This window comes from Drosophila santomea, chromosome 2L, assembly GCF_016746245.2.
Source record: "Drosophila santomea strain STO CAGO 1482 chromosome 2L, Prin_Dsan_1.1, whole genome shotgun sequence".
Lineage (NCBI taxonomy): Eukaryota > Metazoa > Arthropoda > Insecta > Diptera > Drosophilidae > Drosophila > Drosophila santomea.
This window is the reverse complement of record NC_053016.2, coordinates 24,625,037-24,649,868: the sequence shown is the minus strand read 5'-3', so window position 1 is coordinate 24,649,868 and position 24,832 is coordinate 24,625,037. Positions and strand designations below refer to the sequence as shown.

Here is a 24,832-nt window from a genome sequence, read left to right as displayed (position 1 = left end):
TGATCAACTATAAGAAAATTGTGTGGAATTTTTTAATTATCTGTCTGTATCTCAATTGACGTTAAACCTTTAGAATTAATAATCTCTTGGCTTATGCCTTGGATATTAATTTTAATATCGCGGTTATAATATAACTTATTATTATTTTAAAACTTAAAATTATTTTGGCCTACTCTCACATTGCCATTATTATTATTATTATTCCTGTTTTGGTTGTATTGGCTACCTCTATTCCAGTTGCCACGACCTCTATATTTATTACAACTATTTTGGTTATAGTCGTATTGCCGTTGTTGCAATTGTTAGTATAGTGGCTGTTATAGTTTTTTTATATCCGTTATTCGTAGAGTAAAAGGATATACTAGATTCGTTGAATAGTATGTAACAAGCAGAAAGAAGGGTTTCCGACCATATTAAGTCTGTCCGTCTGTTCGTCTGGCCGTCTCACAATGGCGCAAAAGATACAGATACTATACCAAAATTAAATTTTTGATGACAACGGATCGTTGCATGGGATATCGCATTCGATAGGTTATAGTTCAAAGGGGTTAAATCAAAAAAATGATTAAAATCGGTTCAGTATGTTCACATGTTCAAAGTTGAACCTTTTTTGGATTGCAAAAGAAGCAGGTGTTTTTTATAAAAAATTCGGACTTTGTGGTCGATTTTTAGCATAGCTCGCAAATAACTGTTAACCGTTTTTCGTTTTGCGGTCTGCACTCGAACACAACCGAAGAAGACGATGCGCGTGTGTCTCGCTCTGAACAGAACTTTTCGTTTCTCTTTGTTTTGGTTTTCGGTCAACTGTTGTTCTCAGTCGCGTGGTTCTTGTTATGCTCACTTAAAAATAACTCAGAGAGAGCGAGGCAACTGAACGCTCGCTCGTTGAGGGTCAGCAGAAGAGCGAAAAAACGAAAGACTCATCGTAAACGGTATTTTGTCTTCAGTGCCTTTTAAACAAAGCTTAGCAAAAATTTTAAAATATTTATTAGATGTAAACATTAGATTTATTACATATTCAGTATTAAGCTTTACAACTAGTAGCGAATTAACATTTGCAGCACTTAAAGAGCTTCGTCGCTCGCTTAAAATGTAATGAAGCGCTGAAAAGGCCCTCTCAACAGACACCTGAGTGGCCGGTGTAGCCAGTACAACGTGTGCGAGCGCACTCAGGTGTGGCGACTGCAGCTTAATATCAGTAAAATATCAGTAAAATCCACAAGCACGTGTGACTTACAAGTTGACTGATAATTCGCATATACATACACAAATGCAAATGCATTCGCTCGTTGCAAAACGGTCAGCGAATAAGCAGAGCAAGAGGGAAACACGAAATTGGTTTTTGGTTGAGCACAGACCATTCGTTCAAGAGACACTAGTGAACGGTTCTTGTCTGATTTTTTGCGCAAGTGGTGCGCAAAAAACAGTTATTTGGTGACTGCAAGAAACGGTCAACTGTTATTTGCGAACTCTGATTTTTAGGTAAAATATGTAACCGACCGGCTTGGTTATGGTCTCTATGGAAAGGGTCATCAAATCTCTCTAAAGCCAAGGTAAAATAAATGTATAGTATTCTTTGCACGTGCAGGCATACCTGTTTTACCGAAGTACTAATTTTCACCTGTTTCAGGTTGTTCTTAAATATGTTATTTATCATAATCAAACAAGATCGGGTCCCCCGACGTCCCACCACGAATTTCCCAGGCAAAAGATACCTTCAACTCAGCGTAAAGAACGCGCGGCTTAGTGCAAATTCTGCTACAAGCGCAGTCGCTCCGCAGTACAAAATTGTATGTCGGACATACATTTTTTCCTGTATTGGCGGCTTGTTTTTCAATCCCTGACTTTATAATAATTTTAAATGAATAAAAATTATTTTCTTTAAAATGTATTTATTTTTTGTTTTTAAAACATTAAATATGTACCATATTAGCATTTTCGGAGAAAACAAATGAAAAGTGGTCGAAATTGGATGAAAATTGAGAAAACTGCCTCCAAAAAAAGTAATTTTGGAGTATAAATACTACTATTTATCACACCATATTTTATGACAACTTAATCGAAAGGTACTAAAATTACCTTTCATTAAAAATAATTATGAAAATATCTCAACTGGTTAAAGAGTTATGATTTTTGTAACCCAAAAGTATCTAAGGCGCCACTGTACGTCTATCCGTCCGTATGAACGTTGAGAGTAAGCATACAAATTATGTTAATCCTATGCTCCAGTATTCCTCCTTTACGGATGATCCCGGTAGATAGGTTTCACGAAGATGGTTGATCCCCTGGTCCTGGTGTTACCCAGGCGGAATGTCTTCTTACGTAGATTATGGTGGAGGGCGTGACTTTGCCCCCTTGGCTGGACACTGGCCTTCGGGCTCAGCGTGGATAAATTATATCAAACAAAATGTATTTTACGGCAGATCGCCGGAGTAGCTGCGTCTTTATTTCTAATGTGCTCGCTTAGAACTGAATACAAACAAGAGAGAACGCTATAGTCGAGTTCCCCGACTATCTGATACCCGTTACTCAGCTAGTGAAAGTGCAAAGGAGGTCTTCAACACTAACAGTTTTTGGCGGTTTGTAGGCGTTAGAGTGGGCGGATCAGAAAGTTTTTGGCAAATCGATAGAAATTTACAAGACTAATACAAAAATGAAAAAATATCAAAACATTTTCCAAAAGTGTGGGCGTGTCAGTTTATACCCTTTTACTCTACGAGTAACGGGTATAATTAATACAAAAATGAAAAATTTTCAAAACATTTTTCTAAAATGTGGGCGGAGCAGTTTGTAGGCGTTAGATTGGTAACTAATTCTTTGCAAATCTTGTCTTTGGAAGCTGCATACTTAATCTCAGCATTCTTACTATTATTGTTCCTGGGATCAAGGCATTCATACGGACGGACATGGCCAGATCGACGCTGCTATTGATCCTGGTCAAGAAAATATATGCTTTATATGGTCGGAAGCGCTTGCATAATTTTTAATGAATCTAGTTGTAACGGCGGCGCCTGAAGCGTTTTTTCGAAAAATAAGAAATTATACGAAGAAATGATTTAGCAGTTTAGTAAAAAATTTTATAAATATCTAAGCGGTCATGAATTAGTATGATATTAAGTTTTAAGAAAATTAAAACTGTTTAGATGGTTACAATTTGTGAACACTGTTTATTTGATTAACCCATGGCGATTTTGAGTCGCATTCTCTTACAGTCCTCGCCCGGAAAATTGATCTTCCGTCGCTGAAAAATTTTCTTTGTGAGTTACAACAACAAAAAAATATGGATGGTCCATTAGTTTGCCAAACCTTTTAATTAAATAAAAGCCGCCACATAACGCCTTTATAAAATAAATTAATAAAATAAAAATTTTGATGAATGACTTTAAAATTTCCAAACTACCCAAAGTGTAGGGTCTCGAAGCCGCCAGCAGCTCGTAAATTTATTTCTTCATTTATTGCCAACATTGGAGACGCAATTAGTCTATGCTGATCAGCTGCGAGAGCATCTAAGCTCTCCTCTCTCATGCGCTCTCTCTCTCTCGCCCTAGTACTCTTGCACCTACACTTTGGCTTGAGTTCTGCTGTTCTCTGAAATCAATTCACATCTCGCTGTGGGAACTTATGCATGCGCGCATCGCTACCAAACTTCGCAAAAGAAAATAGAAAAAAATAAATAAACGCTTCACGGTGCCCTTACATATACATGCATGTCTATATATTCCATATATGTATGTATATTTTCTGCCTTATTCTAGAAACTAACCTTCGCTACGAAATTAATATAAATACAAAAAAAAAAAAAACAACAAACATTAAAAACGAAGCATTATTACAAATCCATAAGGGCGGGACCGCTATTGATTTTTTGTCCAAAGATTTAACCGCTGCAGAGGCCGCGGTGTTGTTGCTGTTTGTTCTCCCTCTCTCTTGCGTTCCTTACGCATACACTGCTTTGCTGACGGCATAATAGCCAAGTTTTTAATTCCACCATTCCGGCTTCGCAATTATTAAGTTGGAGAATAAGTGATTTTTTGCGATTAATATTTTCTGATTTATAAATGAATTATTTTCGGATTACGGAACAAAATTGTTCTTTCGTGGGCCTAATTTTGTTTTCTAACCCAATACAATATAAAAAAGACCAACGTTCGAGCAACGAAATATTAATATTTATATTCACATATTCGAAGCATTATTACAAATCTATTGATTTTTTCTCCAAAGATTCGATTTAACCGCTGCAGAGGCCGCGTTGTTGTTGCTGTTTGTTCTCCCTCTCTCTCTTGCGTTCCTTACGCATACACTGCTTTGCTGACGGCATAACAGACAAGGTTTTAATTCCACCGTTCCGGCTTCTCAATTATTAATTTGGAGAATACGTGATTTTTTGCGATTAATATTTTCTGATTAAGAAATTAATTATTTTCGGATTACGGAACAAGATTGACTTTTTGTGGGCCTAATTTTGCTTTCTAACCCCATAAAATATAAAAAAGATCAATTTTTTGCCCGTTGGATTGTTGGAGTCAAATTATTTGCGGGCAAGCGTTTTCTGAACCCTTTTTTTTTTACTTTTTCCGCCGTTCTAAAATAACCCAGTTGTTTCAAACGGCTTTAGCGGCCGCATTCCATTTGGCTGTTCTCGTAATTCTTCTCTTATTTCGGCGACGACAAACTTGTCGCGCCAAGAGCATTGGTGTGACCGTCTGGGCGCTTCTTCCGAGGCATCTGTTGCTGAAGTCAGGTGACAAGCCCTGATCAGCAGAAGTCGGTTCTGAGAATGCCCACGGGAGGCGACAAGAAGCCGCGTACGATCCCTTCGATCCGCTTGGACAGGTCCCAATCCGCATCTCCGCGGACGTCTCTTTTAAAGCCAAAGGCTGCCACTACTATTCACAGGGCAAAAAGCGAGGAAACCGTCAATACCACCCCCGGTCCCTCATCAAGGTTTACTCGATCGGTCGCAAAAATGACGCAAAGTGCGGTAGACGTCGCCCTTAAAAGGTTCATTGCCACTACGGACCGAGTTAGCTTATTCGAAGCTTACCTCCACACTCCGGGCGCCTCGGAGCCTGAGAGATTTTCCCCGCAGATGTGCCGAGTCCATCTGCAAGAAATCCGGGCCTTTTGGGAAAATGTGAAGAAGGGCTATTATAGCGGAGATAACCTATGAGATCGAGGCATCGGAAGTCCTCCGCAGCCTTGCAAATATGGGTCCAATGACGGACCTAGACACATCGGACGAGCAGAGAGCCGACACTACCGTGGTGGAGATGCCCACAGCAGATGTCCGTGAGGCTTCAGCAAATAAACCTCCCCCACAGTAAGGCAGCTTCTGCTGCTCTTCAGCTCCATCTGGCCGAGGATGGAGTCGACATAGTCCTGATCCAGGAACCTTGGTTAGTGGAAGGAAAGGTTTCAGGATTAGGGACTAAGGAATATAAGCTTTTAACAGCTCCCAGCGAAGGTAAAGTAAACAGTCTGCATCTTAGCCAAAAAGCACCTTAGCACCGTGGAAAGTCAGCCGTCTCCGTTCCGAGTGCTATCATCGTACATGGCCTACGAAAGAAAAGAACCACCGGATGAGCTGGTAAGATGACTGGTAGAAGACAGCGAAAAGCAAAACAGGCTGTGATGCAAACGCCCACCACACACAATACACAAGTACAAACACAAACGAACGCGGTGAGTCTCTTTTCAACATTATCTTTAGTTCAAATTTCTTCATATGCGATAAAGGTAATGACCCAACCTTTATCATTAAGAACCGAAAGAGGTAATAGACCTAACTCTCGTCTCTAAACCACTATTAGAGAAAGTAACTCACTGGAGGGTGCTAGATTAGCACTCTTTCTCTGACCACAGGTATATAAAAACAACCCTCACAACCAACCCCTCAAAACCAGCAACTTTCTCAATCCCAAGGAAAACAGACTGGCAAAAATACAAAAAATATTCTATGGGAAAAAATCCCAATGGATCCCCCTCCATACCCTCAAACAATTTCTAGTCTAAACAAACTAGTTTCAATTTTCACAGAAGCCGGCAACTTTGCACTAAAAAAGGCCTGCCCCAAAAGCAAGCCCAAAAGAAAAAGAAAACCTCCCTGGTGGTCGGCAGAACTATCTCCCCTCCGAATGGACTGCAGAACCCTTTCCCCCAAGGCAGAAAATGAGGAGGCCCTGTGGACCGCCTACAAGAAAACCCTTGCAAACTACAAAAAGCCATCAGGAAAGCAAAGCGATCCTCGTGTCATTCCTTCTGCTCAGAAATTTAAAATACAACTGAAGAAGCCAGACTTAGAAAAATCCTCTCCCAATCGGCCACAACCTTAGTCTTCATCCCCAAGGCAGGGAAACCATTACACACGACCCCCAAGTATTTCAGACAAATTAGTCTGTCATCCTTCCTACTAAAGACCCTTGAAAGAAACATCGGCCTGCATCTGAAATCAACTCTCAATCCAAGTCTCATCACAGACACGCAACACGCCTACAAGAAAGGGAAATCGACAGAGACAACACTACACTCTCTCGTCTCCAAGATAGAAAAATTAATGTCCCAAAAGAAATATGCGCTGGTAGTTTCTGCTCTCCACAAATTGCAACGGCTAGCTCAGAGAGTTTGTTTGTTCGTCCTACCAAATTTATGATTTGTGTGTGTTTCGTCCATAAGATCAGCTTGAGCTTCTCCCCGAACCACCTGTGCGTCTAGTGACTCCACCGTCCCTTTCTGACCTCGCCAGGTCCTGGGCTTGCCTGTCCTTCGCTGGTCCTTCCTTGTAGAGATCCTCTTTGGACGCACTTGTACTTTCACTTGTTCGCGTCACTGTGTAGCTCTTCACGCACTGTTCCGGATCGGCTGTCTGCCCGTGTGGCACTCCGCGTATTTTCTTATTGAATGTCCGTGTATTCCGCGTACTTTTCCCGATCGACTGTGTGGCTGTATGGCTCTCCGCGCACTTCTCACTGACTCTCTGTCTGTAGGGCACGTTCTTCATTGACTGTGTCGGCACCTTCTGCGTCTGCTCCGACTGTCCGGCCGCACGCCTGTGTCCTGACTGAGCGACTCGCGCTCGCACTCTCCGATTGCTCGTATGACCTACGCGTGTTAGATTGACCGACTGCCTCGAGCCACGCCTGAGTCGCCTTTTTATAGGCCGCGGGGATCCCATTCTTGTCCCGTTAGTTCACGGTGTGTCCTCTTTGCGCTTGTGCAAAGTCCACACCGTTACCGTTCGACTTCTGTGCCCTTGGCCGGTTCGAGTCCAAGGTCCAGCGCGGTACCGTTAGTTTACGTTCTCTGCGCTTTGCCGGGGTCCAAGGTCCATTATTTACCGTTTGTCCTGACCGGCCTTGACTACTCTCGCATCCCAGCCGGCTTCTCGTTTGCTAGGCCGATCTCCTGAACTTGAATTTGTGGGGAGTTTTAAGACTCCTCACAAACGTCATCCCAACGGCGATTACCGGAACCCTGACAGACCTTGGGGTGGACCGACACTTGGTGGGACTCATAAACCTACTGCTCACCTGCAGGAAGGTTATGTGTTCGCTATTCGGGTCAACCCTCACTAGGCACGTCAGCAGAGGCACACTGCAAGGTGGCGTCCTCTCTGCACTTCTATGGAACATAGCAGTCAACTCGAAGTCAACAGAAGCGGGTCACTTATGTATCCTAAAACACACTCAAATAGTCCCCTCCAGGACAGACTACTCCAACGGAGTACATACAAACACCGTTCAACACACTTATCCCAGAGATGGACGAGTAGAACTCCCAGACACCTGGACCCCAGAATGCTATGTGCTTCTATACGGACGGGTCAAAACTACAGAACAGAGCAGGAGGAGGAGTTTACTCCGAACAACTAGGCTTACGCATCTCGTTTAGACTCCCCGATCATTGCAGCGTCTTCCAAGCTGAATTAGCAGCAATAAGGGAGGCCCTAAAACATTTGAAAGCACTGGAACTGGCACTTTGAAAACCGGAAAGCTCATACACATTTTCAGTGATAGCCAAGCAGATATCAAATCGATTGGCTCAATCTCAAGCCACTCAAAAACAGTATCGAATTGCCGCTCATCTTTACACGAGATGACACAACAACTCGTAATCAGCCTTATATGGGTACCCGGATACAGGGACATAAAAGGCAACTCCATCGCAGATGAACTAGATTGAGAAGGCACTACCGCGCCATTCATACAAGAGATGGAGGGCATGAGTATGCCTTTAGCCACATGTAAACTACTATTTAGGGAAAACCTAAACCACACACTGTCGCCTAACACGCCAAATATGGCCAAAAATAAACTCAAAAAGAACGTCAAAACTCAAAAGGTTGATAGGCCTCCATGCCAGAAGGCTAAAAGCCCGGTATAATGATTTCTGCCGTAGCTTTAGGGACGAAGAATTGGAAGAAACGGTAGAGCATCTACTATATCACTGCCCAGCCGCAAGCGAAAAGACTTGCTCAACCAGGAACCGATTCACATCGGATACAAAAATTCGCCAGCGCCTCTGGCTGGGGAACCTGCTAGCTTCATACGAACCTTGACAGGCAAAGGGGAAAACACACACGGATAACCGACGGCCGGTAAAACCTAACCTTACCTAAGGCAATGACCCCCCCGAGACGGAACTCGAGAAGCGAGCAGTCAAGATCCATGTTGCGAAGGCCCCCCCGGATGATATTCTCGAGCGTTTTTCCACCCACTAAAAGGCGTTGCGAGTCCTTGCTTACGAAAGTCGCTTTATCCAGCGCTCGCGAAAGATCAAGACTTGGTTTGAGAACCACTTGACGTCCAGTGCCTGCATCCAGTCCTGTGCAAAACTTTAACCCGGTTATTGATTCTAAAGGGCTCATGAGAACGTGCGGTCGGGTTACGGCCTCCTAACTTTTCCAATATGACGAACGGCATCCGGTAATCCCTTCGTACAGCTGCCATCTGCCGAGTCTGCAGTGGGATCCATCCGTTATGGAAATGCCGCCGATTTCTTCGCTTGAGTGCCGAGAAGCTGCTACGGCTGTCCCCGCCAATCGGTTCTGCCCCAGCCGTCTGGCCCACGAGCACTCCAATGGAGACTCAGAAGACGCGCTGGTCACAGAACAGCAGCCCGCGGAACTCTTCAGACGCTCTTCGCCCCTCGTCCCCACCGCTCCTCGGCTCTTGTCCGCCGCTCCACGGCGTTCTTCAGCCGCTCGTTGGCAATCGCCCGCCGCTTTCCGACGTCGTTCAGCCGCTCCTCGGCCCTCGTCCGCCACACCACGGCGTTCCTCGGCCTCTCATGAGGATGCATCCGTTGCGCCTAGGCAGTTCTCCGCCGCCCGTCCGAGTAGCCCACCGAGCGCATCCTCCGCTCCGTCGCTGTCGTCCCTGTTACAGCGACATAGCGTCAACCTGCTACCCACTGCTCTGGTGCGGATTAATACCGGTACTCAGATTTTCGACACGGCGGCGCTCATCGACCCGTGCACGCCTACGAGCTGCATCGACGCTTCGCTGGCGACAGCGTTCAGACTGCCAACGACCAGAGTTGGGAATGAGCAGGGTTGCTCGGCCACCGTAAGCTCCAAACGGGACAACAGCGGCCGGTTCGAGCTGGTTTTCAAGGTCGAGCCCCACGTGCGCATTCGCACTCCAATCCGGGAGCTGAGCGAGACAGTGCGGGCCCACTTCTGGAACATTTCCTTGGCCGACGAGCGCTTTTACCTACCCGCTACGATCTCCGAGGTCCTGGGAGTGGACCTGTATCCGCGAGTGATGCAGCCAGACGATCCACGACGGACTGCCGGTGGCCCAGAGCACCGTTTTCGGATGGGTCGGTTCCGGAGCCTGCCACCAGCCATAAGCAATGTAGGCAGCCGAATAAAGCAGAATTTATATCCACGACACCCCGCTTCTTCGTTCCTGGGTGGTGTTTTTTCGGACTTTGTTCTGCGCCGTGGGAATTCATTTATATGCCACCAGCCTGCCGCTTATTTTGGAGGACGATCGCCCCCCTACAAATCACTACGTCTAAAATTTAAACTAAATATAACTAGACAACAGTAGAAAAAAGTATGCGATGAACACTGAAAGAAAATTGTATGAGATCTAGCAAAGGGAAAGACTATAATTTAGTCATGCAAAACAAAGCTTAAAATATGAATTAAATCTTAACCTAAGAGACGAACAATGGAATTTGAGTATTTATAACTATAAAAACTTAATGATAGCCCTTAATATTAATTAAAATTATGTCTGCCTTCTGTCTGTTAGATATTTTGGAATCACCTGACTCGAATCCCATTATGCTGGTATGGATGCCAATTAACGTGCAGACTCGTCATTTGTAGACATGCGTAAAGCACTTGGATAGCGAATTTATTTATTATATGACGTCAAGGCTTAAGCTTGAATGGGTTGAAGTCCGTACGGAGGTTAGAGAAAACGTTAGACGTGGCATTTGGTAAGTCTTTGACTGATTGAATCTCCAGGTGTTCAGAAATTAATTTCAGGCATATAATGTAGCGGCGACTGAAGGGTATTTGGTTTTGCCTGAACATATGGTTTAAAGCTTAACTTAGTAGAGCTTTGCTTGCTAGACCTTGTAGGCCTGACCAAGTTGGTATTTTATTGAAAAATTCAAACAGGTCGAAATTATCGTAATCAGCTGTATCAGGGCAGCTCTGAAAAGCTTGGTTACTGAACATGGCGCTACCGTCAGCTGCCTGATATTGAAGTATCGCTCACAAAACGCCTATAATGCCACTCCCACACTTTTATAAAATGTTTTGATATTTTTTCGTTTTTGTATGAGTGTTGCAAGTGTGTCTCAATTTGCCAAAAAAAACTTTTCGCCACGCCTACTCGATTCTCTAGCGATCAACTACCGGCTTGAATAGAGGAAAAAAAAATCTCAGAAAAGCTGGTTGCGCATATATAATTTTCTTAAAGTAAATATCATTGTTTTCGCTATTAAGATTTCATTCTCGTGGCCAGATACTTATCGGCTAATATATTATCCCTATTACTCAAAGAGTAACGGGTATAAAAACTGCGTTTTACCCAAAATGCCGAAACGCAACTCCATTGTAACATACATCTTGAGACATAAATGTAGTTTATTGACTTACGTTTCCGCGTGACTTGAATTTCATTTAGCTGATCGTTTCTTTTTTGGGACAAATTAACAAAGTGATTCTGCAGCATTATCCAAAACTGCTGATGTTCACGGACTTGCAGTTCTCCTATGTGAATGGATTTTTCAATTTGTTTAATCTGAAAAACAGGTTTACCAATTAATAAAACACGATCAAATAAAGAAAAATAGTCGATTTCCTCGATATAAAACAAATAAATAAAAAAAAGGGTTGAAATACTTAAAAAAGTACAACAACCGGAATAGAATGCAAATTGTGTGAGTACAGTTAAATAAAATAGTACTTGTTAGGTAGCCGTACTTGTGTCAGCAAAATCCAAGTACTGTAAGTACAAGAATTTCAATTTACCTTATTGCTAAACTGTTATAAAGTGTGTCACTGAACCGCTTTGTTACTCTAATCATGTTGTGTAAACTAGTTTAATACTATATTCGTTGAAAAGTATGTACAGGTAGAAGGATAAATCTTATAATCAGGATATGATAATCATAAGTCCATCTGCCCATATAAACGTTTATAATTTGTCTTGACAATTTCTATAGATATGGAAACATATACTATACCACTATACCTCTTAAGATGTACCGTGGCCAATACCGTAAGAGTCTTAAGCAATATATTTAATTGCAGATCTGGGAAACAATCGCTTCCCTCCCGGGCGATGCGTCCGATATCTCGACGTTCATACGGATGGACAGACGGACAATGCTGGATCTTCTCGGCTAGTGGTCCGGGTCAAAAATATAAACCAATACTTTACGGTTCCTTCTACCTTGACTTACTTATCAAGGTATTGTTTTTACTTTACAAATAAAAGGGTCTAATTTTAAAAGACAGTTTTATTAATTTACCTTTAAATCGGTTGGATTTCCGGACGCATCGCCAAATAAATGGTCCATTTCCTCAATTTTGCAATTAATCTTTTCGTATAATTTCATTTTAATTTCAATTTGAATGTGTATCTTTTTTAAATCATTTTCCAACGAACAAGATTTATTTTCAGCATTTTTTAATTTTGTTTTCGTACTATCATTATAGGCTCTTTCATTAAAGACTACACATCTAAGTTTTTCAACCTCAAGCATTGATGTTGACAACTGATTTTGCACTTTAGATAATGATAAATCGACATTTCGACGTTTTTCCTGAGATTTACTTAAGAGTTTCAAACGGTAAGCTGTAGCCTTGTCTGTTATTAAGTGATCCTGGGCTAAACTTAAAATTGTTTCCTCAGTGCAAAACTTTTGCGTAAAATATTTATCCAATGCCAGGTCTAGTTTCCGAACTTCAGTGAATAGATGACTTCCCTCTCGTAAAGCTTCTTGCAAATCATTTTCCGTTGTATTCAAGAACTCTGGCAGGTCATCTAGCTTGGCTTGAATCTTCAGAAGAGATTCGTTTTCATCCTGACCTTAAAATAAAATCAATATAAAAACTTGTGGGATGGAATGTCCTAAAATTGTTAAAGGGTGAAATATTTTAAAGGTATACAGACGTATAAATTCAGGAACTGCTTAGACGTTTATACTTATTGAGCGTCTGGCGTCTGATAAAAAAAACACTTCCTACTAAAAATAATATACTAAAACATATATAAATTTTATTCCCTATATGAAATAATAGAAAAATATAAAATATGTGAAGAGAAAACTATTATAATATTTTGGTATAACATAATCTTGAGCAAAAAAGCTTTTTATTAGCAATTGTTTATAGTAAAACGACGATTTAAATTTAGATATTTTGATTTAATATATTTTATTTAAGGAAGATACAGCAAAATTTGGCATCGATGCGATTATGCATTGAGTACGAGAGACTTAATTGAAGAGCGAGCAGCAGAACGTTAAGCCAAAAGTGCAGATGCGAAGACAAGACAGATAGAGAAATATATTTTCGTAGAAAAGGTAAAGCATAATTGTATTTTTAAATTTACAATGTATAATGTTTACAATATATAAGATCTGCTGGCGGCTGCGTGTCCCAACATACTCCCCCAGTAGAAAGCGCGGCTTTTTACAGCATCATTAAGGGGTAGAAGACGCAGCTTATTCATTTCCCGCTTCATTGCGCGCCTTAGGGTTGTAAAAAATTGGTCCCACAAGTGTACAAGTAACTTTAAAAGCATGAGATCCATCGGGACGGTACTTTGGTAGATAATCCATTATGTGCTCAACTAATCAAGGTTTTGTTCCAAAACACCTGACGCACTCGATTACTTTTTTGTTTACAGTTTTCCTATAATGTCATAGTAAATGGGTCGGTACGATGATTAAGTTACGGTCATTAAAATCCAACGAAAAATTATTCAACCAACCATCTACTCAAAGAAGTCCAACTCAGTCTTTACCTTAATCCTGTGCAAGAAGAGTAGCAGACGTTCCAGGCAATGCACGGGATTATTGTGATGAATACGGCCTCAAATGAAAAAGAGTGTGGTGCTCAGTTTTGCATTCACGGCAATTGCCGGAGTTGTACTGCTTCAGTTAATGACCAGTCGTCTTAATGCAATTTGTGCAAAGAGTGAGTATTTTTGTTTCTTGAAATTTGGTGAAATAACTTTTTAATTTTCCTGTCTTTATTTGTATGTTAATTTGTTCTACCAGCGGGGATAAAATTCATTAAAAAATCACCATCAAAAAAAATCATTCTCTTGCTTCAAAACGAATTTGATTTGCGATTGTCAAAACCAGAGACGGCTCCTAAAAAAATGTTGTAAATTATATTTTGGAAACCTAATTATCAAAACTCTATTCGCTTTGCACGTGCACTAGTTTAAAAATCTTAGAAAAAGTAGATCATAAAACAGCAACCAGTATATATATGTATATATGTATATATATATATATATTTCTCACGGCACTTACACCAGGACTCCAAATTCTCCACAATAGCAGCGGCCCAACCAAGTCATCAAACAGCCACAACTTACAAACCAACAAACAAATCTACTACCCTCAGCAGCAACACATTAAACACCAATCAACAACAAAGAACAATAATAACATACCAAGATCTAGAAACTGAAATGGACACATTGGATTTCCCAACAACATCTAAAACTATATCATCAACCAAAGAAGGACTATCTGAAGAACTCAAGCTTAGATTTTATGGTAGCAAACAAGCTACTCTCACCAAACCACTAAAATGTAAAGATAAAAATAAATCTAAACCAAAAAAAAATAACAGAAACAAAAACACCACCCTAAACAGTGATTGCGAAAGCATATAACACCCGCTACCTGCATACTGGTGCCCTTGATGGCCGCAACATGGTGTAACATGCGCTCCAAGCTCACCTCGGGCACCAGGGTCACCAAACACTCAGACAAGTGTCTCCTATCTAATGATATTATATCAGAAGATAGAGGTCACATAAAAACCCACCCATAATGCAACTGAAAATCTCTTATTAGTATCTTAATTAAAAAAACCTATATAAACTCCCTTTATTATATATAAATTATGTTAAAAATACTCCAATGGAATATGAATGGATATTTAAACCATTATGATCAGTTGCAAATACTTATAAAATCTCATAATCCCAAAATCTCCTTGCAAGAAACTCACCTACTCCTCACAACAAATATACCAATCCCAATCAATTTCACATTATACAACGCAAATTCCTCTATCAATAGACACGGAGGTGTTGCCCTCCTAATACACAACTCAATACAGCAACAAAACATTCCTATAAACTGTCAAAACTTCGACAACATAGCAGTACAAGTTCACTCAAAAATCAAATTTACTATAATATCTTCGTACATACCTCCCAATAGGACATTCAACCTAAAAAACCCAAATGACACATACAACAACCTTCAACCACCTGTTTTAATAATAGGAGACTTCAATAGCTGGCACAGATCTTGGGGATCACAAAACCATAACTCCAGAGGTATTACACTATTTAAATTCATTAATCAATCCTCTCTCACAACTCTCAACGATGGCTCCCCAACTCACTTAGCACCCACCACACATTCACAAACATTGACCTCTCTCTAGCTTCACCCTCAATAATGTTACCCTGTAAATGGAGCAAAAACAACTCTCTCTCATTAAGCGATCACTATCCAATTCACATTAGCCTATTCGACGTCACAGACTTTATTCCCCCGAAAACATGTCCAAAATTCAATCTCAACAAAGCCAACTGGCCCCTTTTTAAAGAGATAACAGAGACACTCTCATTCAATAGACCACCAAGCAATAAGAATAATAAAGAAGCTGCCAATATCACAAAGATCTTAATCCATGGGGCCAACCAAGCAATCCCACAATACCAACAACAACGAAAAACCAAACTTGTCCCATGGTGGGATCCTACGCTGCAAAAATTAAAAGACAAAAAATTAAAGACAACAAAATTAAATAGCGATATCAACACAACAAACATTATAAACTACAAAAAAGCCAATGGCTAAAAAGGGAAATCAAAATTAGAAAAAGAATATGTATGCAAAACTTTACGAGTGAAATACACCCAAATACACCAATTAGTAAAATATGATCGAACACTTACCGCTTCTGCGGATTAAAATCACTGCCTCTCTAAACTAAATGATCAAACTACTAACATAGAAAATAGGAATGATATAGCTAATACGCTCTACTCTCATTGGTCACCCACCAACTTCCCGGCAATATTCAGACAACACAAATCCATCTCGTGACCACTTAACACCCTCATACCCTCGCCCCTAGCATTGAATATAGAATAGGACATCACCATGGTCGAACTCATATCCGCTCTCAATCAATTAAAAGGTAAAATCCGCGCTCGAGATCGCATAACCTACCCAATGCTAAAGAACCTCCCTCTCAACCTTCTCCAAAGACTCCTTAACTTATTCAATAACATCCTCAACACACAAATTCCCCAGCAATTCAAAGTTAGCTGCATCATACCCATTCTGAAACCAAATATGAATAAAACATCAATAAACGCCTATCGCCCCATCTCTCTCTATCCCTGCATTGCAAAAATACTTGACAAAATCATAGCAAGACGGCTATGGTGGATTGCCACAAACGGAAATGGGCTTCAGAAAAGGGAAATCAGTGTATGACTGTCTAGCCGTATTAGACTACCATACCACGTCCTCCCTTTCAACTAAAAGTCACGCCTCTATTATCGCTAGACTTTGCCAAGGCATTTGACAGAGTCGGTATCCATAGCATTATCGACGAACTTATTGAATGGAAAATAGGACCGAGAATAACCAAATATATCTCTAACTTCCTAGCAAACCGACTGCAAAATTACTGTGTTAGCCAATAATGTATACTCCTCCCAGCAGTCGCTTAACAATGGAATCCCACAAGGCTCACCCTGTCGGTGATTTTATTCGCTACAGCCTTTAACAAATTAAACAATCTTATTGGCAAACACAAAAACTGTCAGTTTACAGCATATGCTGATAACTACACAATCATGTTCAAATTAAATAAAAAACAAAATACACTTAACATAGACCCATTACTCACTGACATCAAACAATGGTGCAACTACTCAGGAGCATCACTATCAATAGACAAATGCAAGCATTTGCACGTCTGCTGGAAAAGTATTTGCTACCTAACTTTCCAATCCAACACATATGTACACCCTACACATCGACAATCTTACACAATAGACTTAATATAATCAAATGCCTATCCAGTAACAAATTCAGATGCAATGTAAATACAATACTTTATGTAGTAAAAGCAATAATAATGTAAAAAATTTATTTCGGGCTCCACCTTTATGATACAGCGCCCAAATCAGCCCTCAACAAATTAAAATCAATGTACCACTCAGATATTAGACTCGCTCTTTGCGCTTTTCGTACAACCCCAATAAACAACCTGCTACACGAAGCAAACATTCCACCAATAGAATATAAAACAGCTTATGCCATCCAAAAAAACTTCAAATTAATCATGAATTCAAAACAATCTCCAATCTCCCATAGAAACTATCTACAACAAAATTATTAAAGCTAAAAGAATTCCAAAAATCAAATCTTCGCTCTATAACACAATTTACTTATGCAAACAACTCCAAATCCAAATTTCCCCTATAACAACAACAAAAGAAAATACCCCGCATTGGGTAAGCAACGACAGGTCGTTTAACACCTCACTTCACTACACTACCAAAGCAAACACTCCACCAATAATATATTAACATAAATTAAGAGAATATAAAAACACAATGAAAGATCGCATATTCTTATACACTGATGGATCAAAATCATCTGACGGTGCTTCTTACAGTGTAACAACTGAAAAAGAAATAATCTCCTACCAAATACTACCAGAATACACCTCAGTATTCACAACAGAACTAGCCGCGATATTGGCAGCATGTAACCATGCCAGTAAAAAAAGAGGAAAACACATACATAGTGTGCACAGACTCCCTTTCTTCATTGAAAGCAATACAAAACGGCAACTACCATAACCATTATACAAACTCAATTAGAAAAATTATAAATAAATATAAAACCGATAAACTAATACTGCTTTGGGTCCCAGGACACTGCGGTATAGTAGGAAATGAGTTAGCAGACAATACAGCAAAAACACTCATAATTTTCCTTTAATCTTCAAAAACAACTTCAATACATCTAATATAAACAACTTCATAAAGCAAAGCTTTCAACAATACTTTAAACTAATACTTAACAACGCATCCCAATATTACAAAGCAATCTGCCTTGACAAAGCTACAAAATCAACAATAAAAAATACATCACGAATCGACTCTTTGAAATTCACAAGACTAAGACTAGGACATACAAACCTAACCCATAGCCATCTCCTTTCTAATCCCAAAATCTTACCACCACTTTGCACAAAGTGCAATTCAACACTCTCCATTACACACATACTCATGGATTGCCAACTATATAATACAGAAAGATCCTTATATCTGCAAAAAAAAATTTAAAAGAAATAACATCATTCCAAAACATAGATAGAACAATAGAGTTCCTCAAACAAACAAATATTTTCCATCTAATTTAATTATTACAAATCCAAATCATGTAAATAAAAAAAAACAAAAAAAAAATATTTAGTATTAAATACCACATGTTTATATGTAAATATGAATATATAATAAGTATACCCCAAACATTTAAAAAAAACAAGCTTAAGGCCATAGCTGCTATTGCTTAATACAAAAAAAAAGTTAGACTTAATTTAGACTTAACTTGCTAATAAAAAAAATGAATAAACTAAATCTTAATCTTTTCTGACTTTGTGTTTTGTTTTTTCTCTCTTTCGTGCGTTCTACGCACTACTGTAACGCCCACAAACCTCCCAATACTGTCACATCCACACTTTTGGAAAATGTTTTGATATTTTTTGTTTAGCTTTGTAAATTTTTATCGATTTGCCCAAAAAAAATTGACACACCCACAATTCGTCCAAAAATGCAACGCCCACACTTCTGAAATATGTTTTGATAACAAAGTGGTTGCTAATATGATCGATATATGTATGTATATAGTAAAGGAAAATGCTAGAAAATACTTACTTACAACATGCTGAAAGATAAAAATCACATGTCAGTCCCAGCTATTTTATAAATTCGACTTATATTGATTAGGTTAAAACTAATCGGGTGCCCCGTTCATGAGTTATTTCAAGGACTGTATGTTAAGGGACTATTTAAAATAAAATAAGGGTTGTGTCTTTTTGTTTGTCAGTTTGTACGCATACAAGCGATATTTTATTGCTCTTGGAAACATCAGCTTGATTTCGTTATCATAGGTATCATTTTTGAAAGGAATTTTGAAGTTCGATTCCATAGATTTTTAAATTTTTGCCAAAAATTGAAGACAAAGTATTATTTTTCTGGTTATAGGGCTTAAGAAATACCGAAAGCCAAATTTTTGTAAACTCTGATGTTTATTGTGATTCTTTGCTCCAGAGACCATTCGTAAACCAAATTGGAAACTGTACGTCGTAATTACACAAGTTTTGGTTCACATCGACTATAATTTGCAGTAGGTGCAATAATTAATTGCGTTCCCGATCATATTATACCCAAGATATTATATTTTACGCTTAAAGAATTAACATTCTTCCTACTTGATTTGCAGCCTAAGCGAATGTCGTCCATGTAAACTATTATTTTTGTGCTCTAAGCCTGAGTCCCGTTCACACCGAACGTGTGAACTCAAGTTGGCAGTTGTACTGTGTAATATATAGTGACATTTTCACATATTTAGTACTGTTCGAAGAAATAAGAATATATGGTCGGAAACGCTTCCTTCTGCCTGTTACATACTTTTCAACGAATCTAGTATACCCTTTTACCAAAGACATTATAATAACAAGATGCGTAACGCCATACGATTTTTTTGCACACGATTTTTTCGTTGTGGCTTTTCAAGTGGCTCCAGGCTCTCTCGAAATTTTGTTCAAAAGCCAGAGAGCGGAGAGCTCAAGAGCCACCAGCTCTCTTGTACGCATACAGCGACAGCTGACCACTGTATTGGTGCACACGTATGCACATGCATTGTAAAAATGACAAAATATGCCCTTCATTTTAAAAGTTCTTAGACTTTAAATCTATATTATTTTTTATAAATTGCCACCACTTAAAAACTCTAGTTTTGCATTGCCTTAACATAAAAATTATTTAAATTCGACATAGAAATAATAATAGCACAATCTATGTACATAATAATTTTCAAATATGATTTTATATTAGAATAGTTTTCATTAGAGTATTCAGCGTGCGACGTGTGAAAAATATAAGAAGACAATGATTCCTCGGTGCTTATGTGCGCACTTCGTGCATCAAGAAATCAATTTTGCAATGAACAGCTTCCAAATTTTTATTTATTTTATAAATAATATTTTACTTTATGAATTATTTTTATGAAATATTTATTTTTTAAATGTAATTTCTTTTTTTATGAAATATTTATTTTTTAAATGTAATTTCTTTTTTTTTGAAAATTTACTTTGTATATGTTTTTATTATTTATTATAGTTATTTAGTCAAATTACTGGTATAAAAATTACAAATTTTCAATATTTAAAATGCAAATAAGATTCAGATAATTTATTTATTTTTTATTTTGTTTTGATGTTTTTAAAAAAGCGCGCAATTATGGGTGGGAAGAAAAGCGCGCCAATTTTTTTGTTTTTCCTTTTAATACGTTTTCTTTTTCTCTTAATACGTTTGCTTAAAGCTGACTATACGTAGAGCTCCTCGATTTCAGTTAACTGAATTAAACTTAATTTCGTAATTTTACGCGCTAATACTACGTGCTGCTGCTACTGCTGCTTTTTGAAAAAGGTTAGAGCTAAAATTTATTATTTTTAATATAAAAATATTTTATTGGCCAATTGGAATTGCGTGGCTATGGCCGAAAAGAAAAGGAGAAACATAAGTGGGAACAAGTGCAGTTTACCACACTGCCAAAAATCTAGGCGCGATTTCCCCACCCTTAAATTGTTTAGGTGTCCTGAAAAGGATCCAACAATTTTAATGAAATAGGCGGAAAAGTGCCAATTTACGGAGGATTTTGTGGCAAGCACTTTATCACTGTTTTTATGCCACGATCATTTCTTCCCAGATGATATTGGGGTAAGATATCTGAGGAACGGAACAATTCCAGATCGAAACCTAATGACATATAATAATAATGATGAAATTAATTTTAATGCTGTAAGGTCGCCTGCGCAAAAAAGATATCGCTCACAGTCCCCTGTTGAAATATGTCGTCAGTGTCGTCAAAGATATATTTAAGAACCACACGGACCACTTTTTCTTTTTAACAAGTAGAGTTAACCAGGATCCCCTTGAAAATATATTTGCGTGCGTTCGAGCAAAAGGTGGTAACTGCAGAAATCCTTTAGTTAATGAATTTAATATAATAATTGCCAAGCTTATATCCCTACACATTTTTAAATTTTCCCAAAACTCTAATTGCGAATCAGATGATGATGTGATGTTGCCAATAGAGTTCGATTCGATTATATATCAGCCTTGCATTGAAAAAAAAGAAATACAGCAGCAAGAATACTCTGTATCATTTTCTGAAATTGTAGAAGGCAATGAGAGGTACTTTGACCAAAATATAGATAATTTTTAGTGCAATGATATACCCATTGAATTAATTTCAAGTATATATTTTGTTGGATATATTACAAAGGGATCCAGCTGCGATAAATGCAGATCGGTAATTTTAAAAGAAACCGAGCATTTAACAGCTCCGTCAGAGCTTTTTATACATGAGAAAAACTACTCGACAGAATCGGACTTCGGAAAACTAAAGGCACCATCTGATCTATTTTTTAATATTTGTAAAATACACATTAAAGTTTTTGAAAATATTTTTAAAAATAATAAAAAACAAATGTGTATACAAAAATTTATTGTAGACCAATGCATTAAGTGCACAAATGAGAGTAGTGATTTCTCATTATGGTTTCATGTAGAAAATGAATGTTATGAGCATAAAATAGATCTTTTAAAAAAACTTATAAAAGTTTTGCTTTTTAAGCATTGCAAGTGGACTGTTATTGCTAATAGACAAAAAAGTCAAGCTAAACTCAGCATTTTATCTCATAAGTGAAAAAAATATAAACATTCAAATAATTGACGACTTTAAAAATTAAATTATATAATTAAAAAAAGAGGCGATATATAATAAAAAGCAATAGTTAGAAAACTAGCTTAGTTGGGGAACATGGAAATGTTTTAATGTTGAACATTTAAACATTTCAAGTCGACTCGAAGGTCATATAAATATAAGACCCCATTACAATTGTAATGGCCTCCCCGTGGTGTTCCCTGGGTACCGATTATAAGATATATTACATATTATTAATTAACAATATAAATATAAATATGTGAACGGTAGCTACTTCGAGCGGCGCTTTTATCAAACGAATATTAAAAAAAATTCTTTCAAACCATAATAGTTACGAATCGAAATTGACCAAAACATTAATCAAATTTGTTTCTTAGATCAAAATTGATTTCGGCCCGAAAATCGTCTTCTAGCACAAGCACGCATACATACACACTATCTCCTTTATTGTTTTTACTCACACAAACAAGTCAATTCTATTTTTAGATTTTTACGCTCTCAATTTTTGGCGAGCGAAAAGAGAGCAATTTCGGCCGTCACCAAAAAAGTGGCTGCATAGTGCAAAACCAATGTATGGCCGTTACGCATCTTGTTATTATAATGTCTTTGCTTTTACTCTACGAGTAACGGGTATAACAAGAGAGAACGCTATAATCGATACCCGTTACTCAACTATTAGAAGTGCGAAAAAGAGTCTTCAACACTGGCAGATTTTGGCGGCTTGTTGACGGTAGAGTGGACGTGACAAAAAAATTCTTGGCAAATCGAGAGAAATTTACAAGAATAACAAATATGAAAAAAAATAAAATATTTTTCAAAAGTGTAAGCGTGGTTATTGTCGGTTTGTGGGCAGGTGGACATGGGCACTATTTAACTAATTTAGAATACCCATTTACTCTATGAGTAACGGTTATAAAAAGTTACATTATTTACATATCTGGAAATATATACAATGAAATACTTACATTCCCTTTTTAAGGAATTAGTTTCATCTGCCAGCCGTTGCTTAAATGAATCCAATTTTTTATTAAGTTCCAATTCCTTTCCAATTTGTTTTTTAATAGCCTCTATCCCCGCTATATTGTGTTTTATTGCCTCCCTGTGTTTTCTTAAAATAAATGTTAAAAATATATCCTTTTTTTTTGTGCGTAGTTTACCTTGATGCGTTTTGTACTTGAAATAAAATTTTGTCTCTTAACTGAATGGCTATAATAACCTCGTTCCATGCCTGTGTGAGCCGCTTGTGTTCGTTTTGCAAAACTTCCAAATCTGTATTGGCATTTGCTATGCTCATATTTAAAATATTAATCACCTCTTTCATTGTAGCTTCTTCTTTACAAATCGACTGTAACTCGTTTTCTCTCTTTTTTATTTCTATATCTAGCCGATAAAAGAGTATATCTGACTTTCGTTTTTCCTGTGATAGTTGGTTTTGCAATTGGGAGTCTCTACTAACAATGCGTTTGGCATTTTTTACTTCATCTTCTACGGTACACGCCCATTTTTTGATGTTACTTCCTAAACTTTGCATGTCTTCTAGTTCTGCCGTTCTTTCATGATACAGCGTTTTATGTGTCTTAGTTAACTTAATTTTTTCTTCGTTTACCGCCTTCAAAGTTTTTGTATTAAATTCTTCGTCTTGACGATTTTTTAAATGCTTTTCTATAACAGCAGATAATTCCATAATTTGTTTTTCTTGAAATTTCATTTTTTGTTGCATATCATACAATGTCAATCCTTGTTCTTCTCGTCGTTGTTCTTTTAGTTTGACATGGTGTTTTATATCTGCAATTTCATTTTCTATGTCAAGTTTAGTACGTATTAAGTGACCCCTTAAACAGTCCTGAAACTTGCTCAGTAGTGGGTGATTTGGTGGAAGAAGAGCCATTTCTTCTGGTTCAGGTGATGCCTCAAGATTAGGCTCAAAAATAAGAGGGAAATCACAATCAATATCTTCAGTATCAGACATTTTTTTTAATATAGGAAGTTTTTGGATGTTGAAAAGTTAATATAAATCGGACCTCGTAAAGAGATAGAGTCGTATATTTTTAAACGTCAATTATGTTTAAAAAAAAAACAAAGTGGTTGCTATGATTGATATATGTATGTACATATATAGGAAAGGAAAATACTAGTTAAGGAAAATGCTAGAAAATACTTACTTACAACATGCTAAAATATAAAAATCACATGTCAGTCCCAACTATTTTATTAAATTCGACTGATATTGATTAGTTTAAAACTAATCGGAGGCTCCGTTCAAAAGTTATTGCAAGGACCATATGTTAGGAAACTATTTAAAATAAAATAAGGGTTGTGTCTTTTTATTTGTCACTTTGTGCGCATTTAAATTTATACTAAAAATTGAAGACAAAGTATTATTTTTTCGGATATAGGGCTTTAAAAATACAGAAAGCCAAATTTTTGTAAACTCTGATGGTTTTTGCGATTCCTTGCTCCAGAGACCATTTTCGTGACCAAAATTGGAAACTGTTCGTCGTAATAAAACAAGTTTTGGTTCACTTCGATGTAATAAAATTCAATAATAGGTGCAGGACTATTATTGCAGTAGGTGCACTTATTAATTGCGTTCCCGATCATAAACCCAAGAAGTTTTATTTTCCGCTTAAAGAATAACCATTCTTCCTACTTGATTTGCAACCTAAGCATTGACAGTGCATTTTCCGAGTTTTTTAATAATATTATCGTCCATGTAAACTATTATTTTGGGGTTCTAAGCCTGAGTCCCGTAAAATATCACCTATAGAATGGCAAAAAAAAAAGCTGTAAAAAAAATTCTGGACCGCAATTCTATTGGCACACTAATGAATCCACTGTGTATACATATATAGTGACATATTCACGTACTTTTCGAAGAAATAAGAATATATAGAGTGTGGGATTTCGCGAAATGTAAACAATCCATTTCCGGAGCAAGCGATTCCGCTCACCTTAAGCGGCACTCGAAATTATTTTATACAATCAATATCCCAAACGGGCGATCCTGTGTACCCGAAATAATATATACAAAAGTGCAGCATAAGAAAGATTTTTGTCCCAAGAGTTT

At 38.0% G+C, this 24,832-nt stretch overlaps 1 protein-coding gene and 2 long non-coding RNA genes across 7 annotated transcripts in view; 2 read left to right on the top strand and 1 right to left on the bottom strand.

The window, feature by feature from the left end:
• LOC120444063 (coiled-coil domain-containing protein 40) overlaps positions 1-23,823 on the bottom strand; it is a 41,349-nt gene extending 17,526 nt beyond the window's left edge. The window contains exons 1-4 of one of the 5 annotated variants that reach the window (XM_039623574.2): positions 22,923-23,823; positions 22,731-22,873; positions 11,998-12,557; positions 11,120-11,264 (exon numbers count right to left, since the gene is read on the bottom strand). In XM_039623574.2, coding sequence (XP_039479508.1) covers positions 11,120-11,264; positions 11,998-12,557; positions 22,731-22,873; positions 22,923-23,734 — 1,660 coding nt within the window. In that variant the 5' untranslated portion in view covers positions 23,735-23,823. Of the gene's footprint in view, positions 1-11,119; positions 11,265-11,997; positions 12,558-13,678; positions 13,849-17,991; positions 18,081-22,730; positions 22,874-22,922 lie in introns of those variants that run through there. The other 4 variants (XM_039623575.2, XM_039623577.1, XM_039623576.2 and 1 more) reach the window with 4 other exon arrangements.
• Positions 1,213-1,891, top strand: LOC120444067. The gene is made up of 2 exons (XR_005615618.1): positions 1,213-1,553; positions 1,631-1,891. It is a non-coding gene; the product is annotated as an uncharacterized LOC120444067 (long non-coding RNA).
• On the top strand, positions 11,724-13,507 carry LOC120444066. The gene is made up of 4 exons (XR_005615617.1): positions 11,724-11,936; positions 12,185-12,318; positions 12,914-13,053; positions 13,380-13,507. It is a non-coding gene; the product is annotated as an uncharacterized LOC120444066 (long non-coding RNA).
• Positions 23,824-24,832: the final 1,009 nt, after the last annotated feature.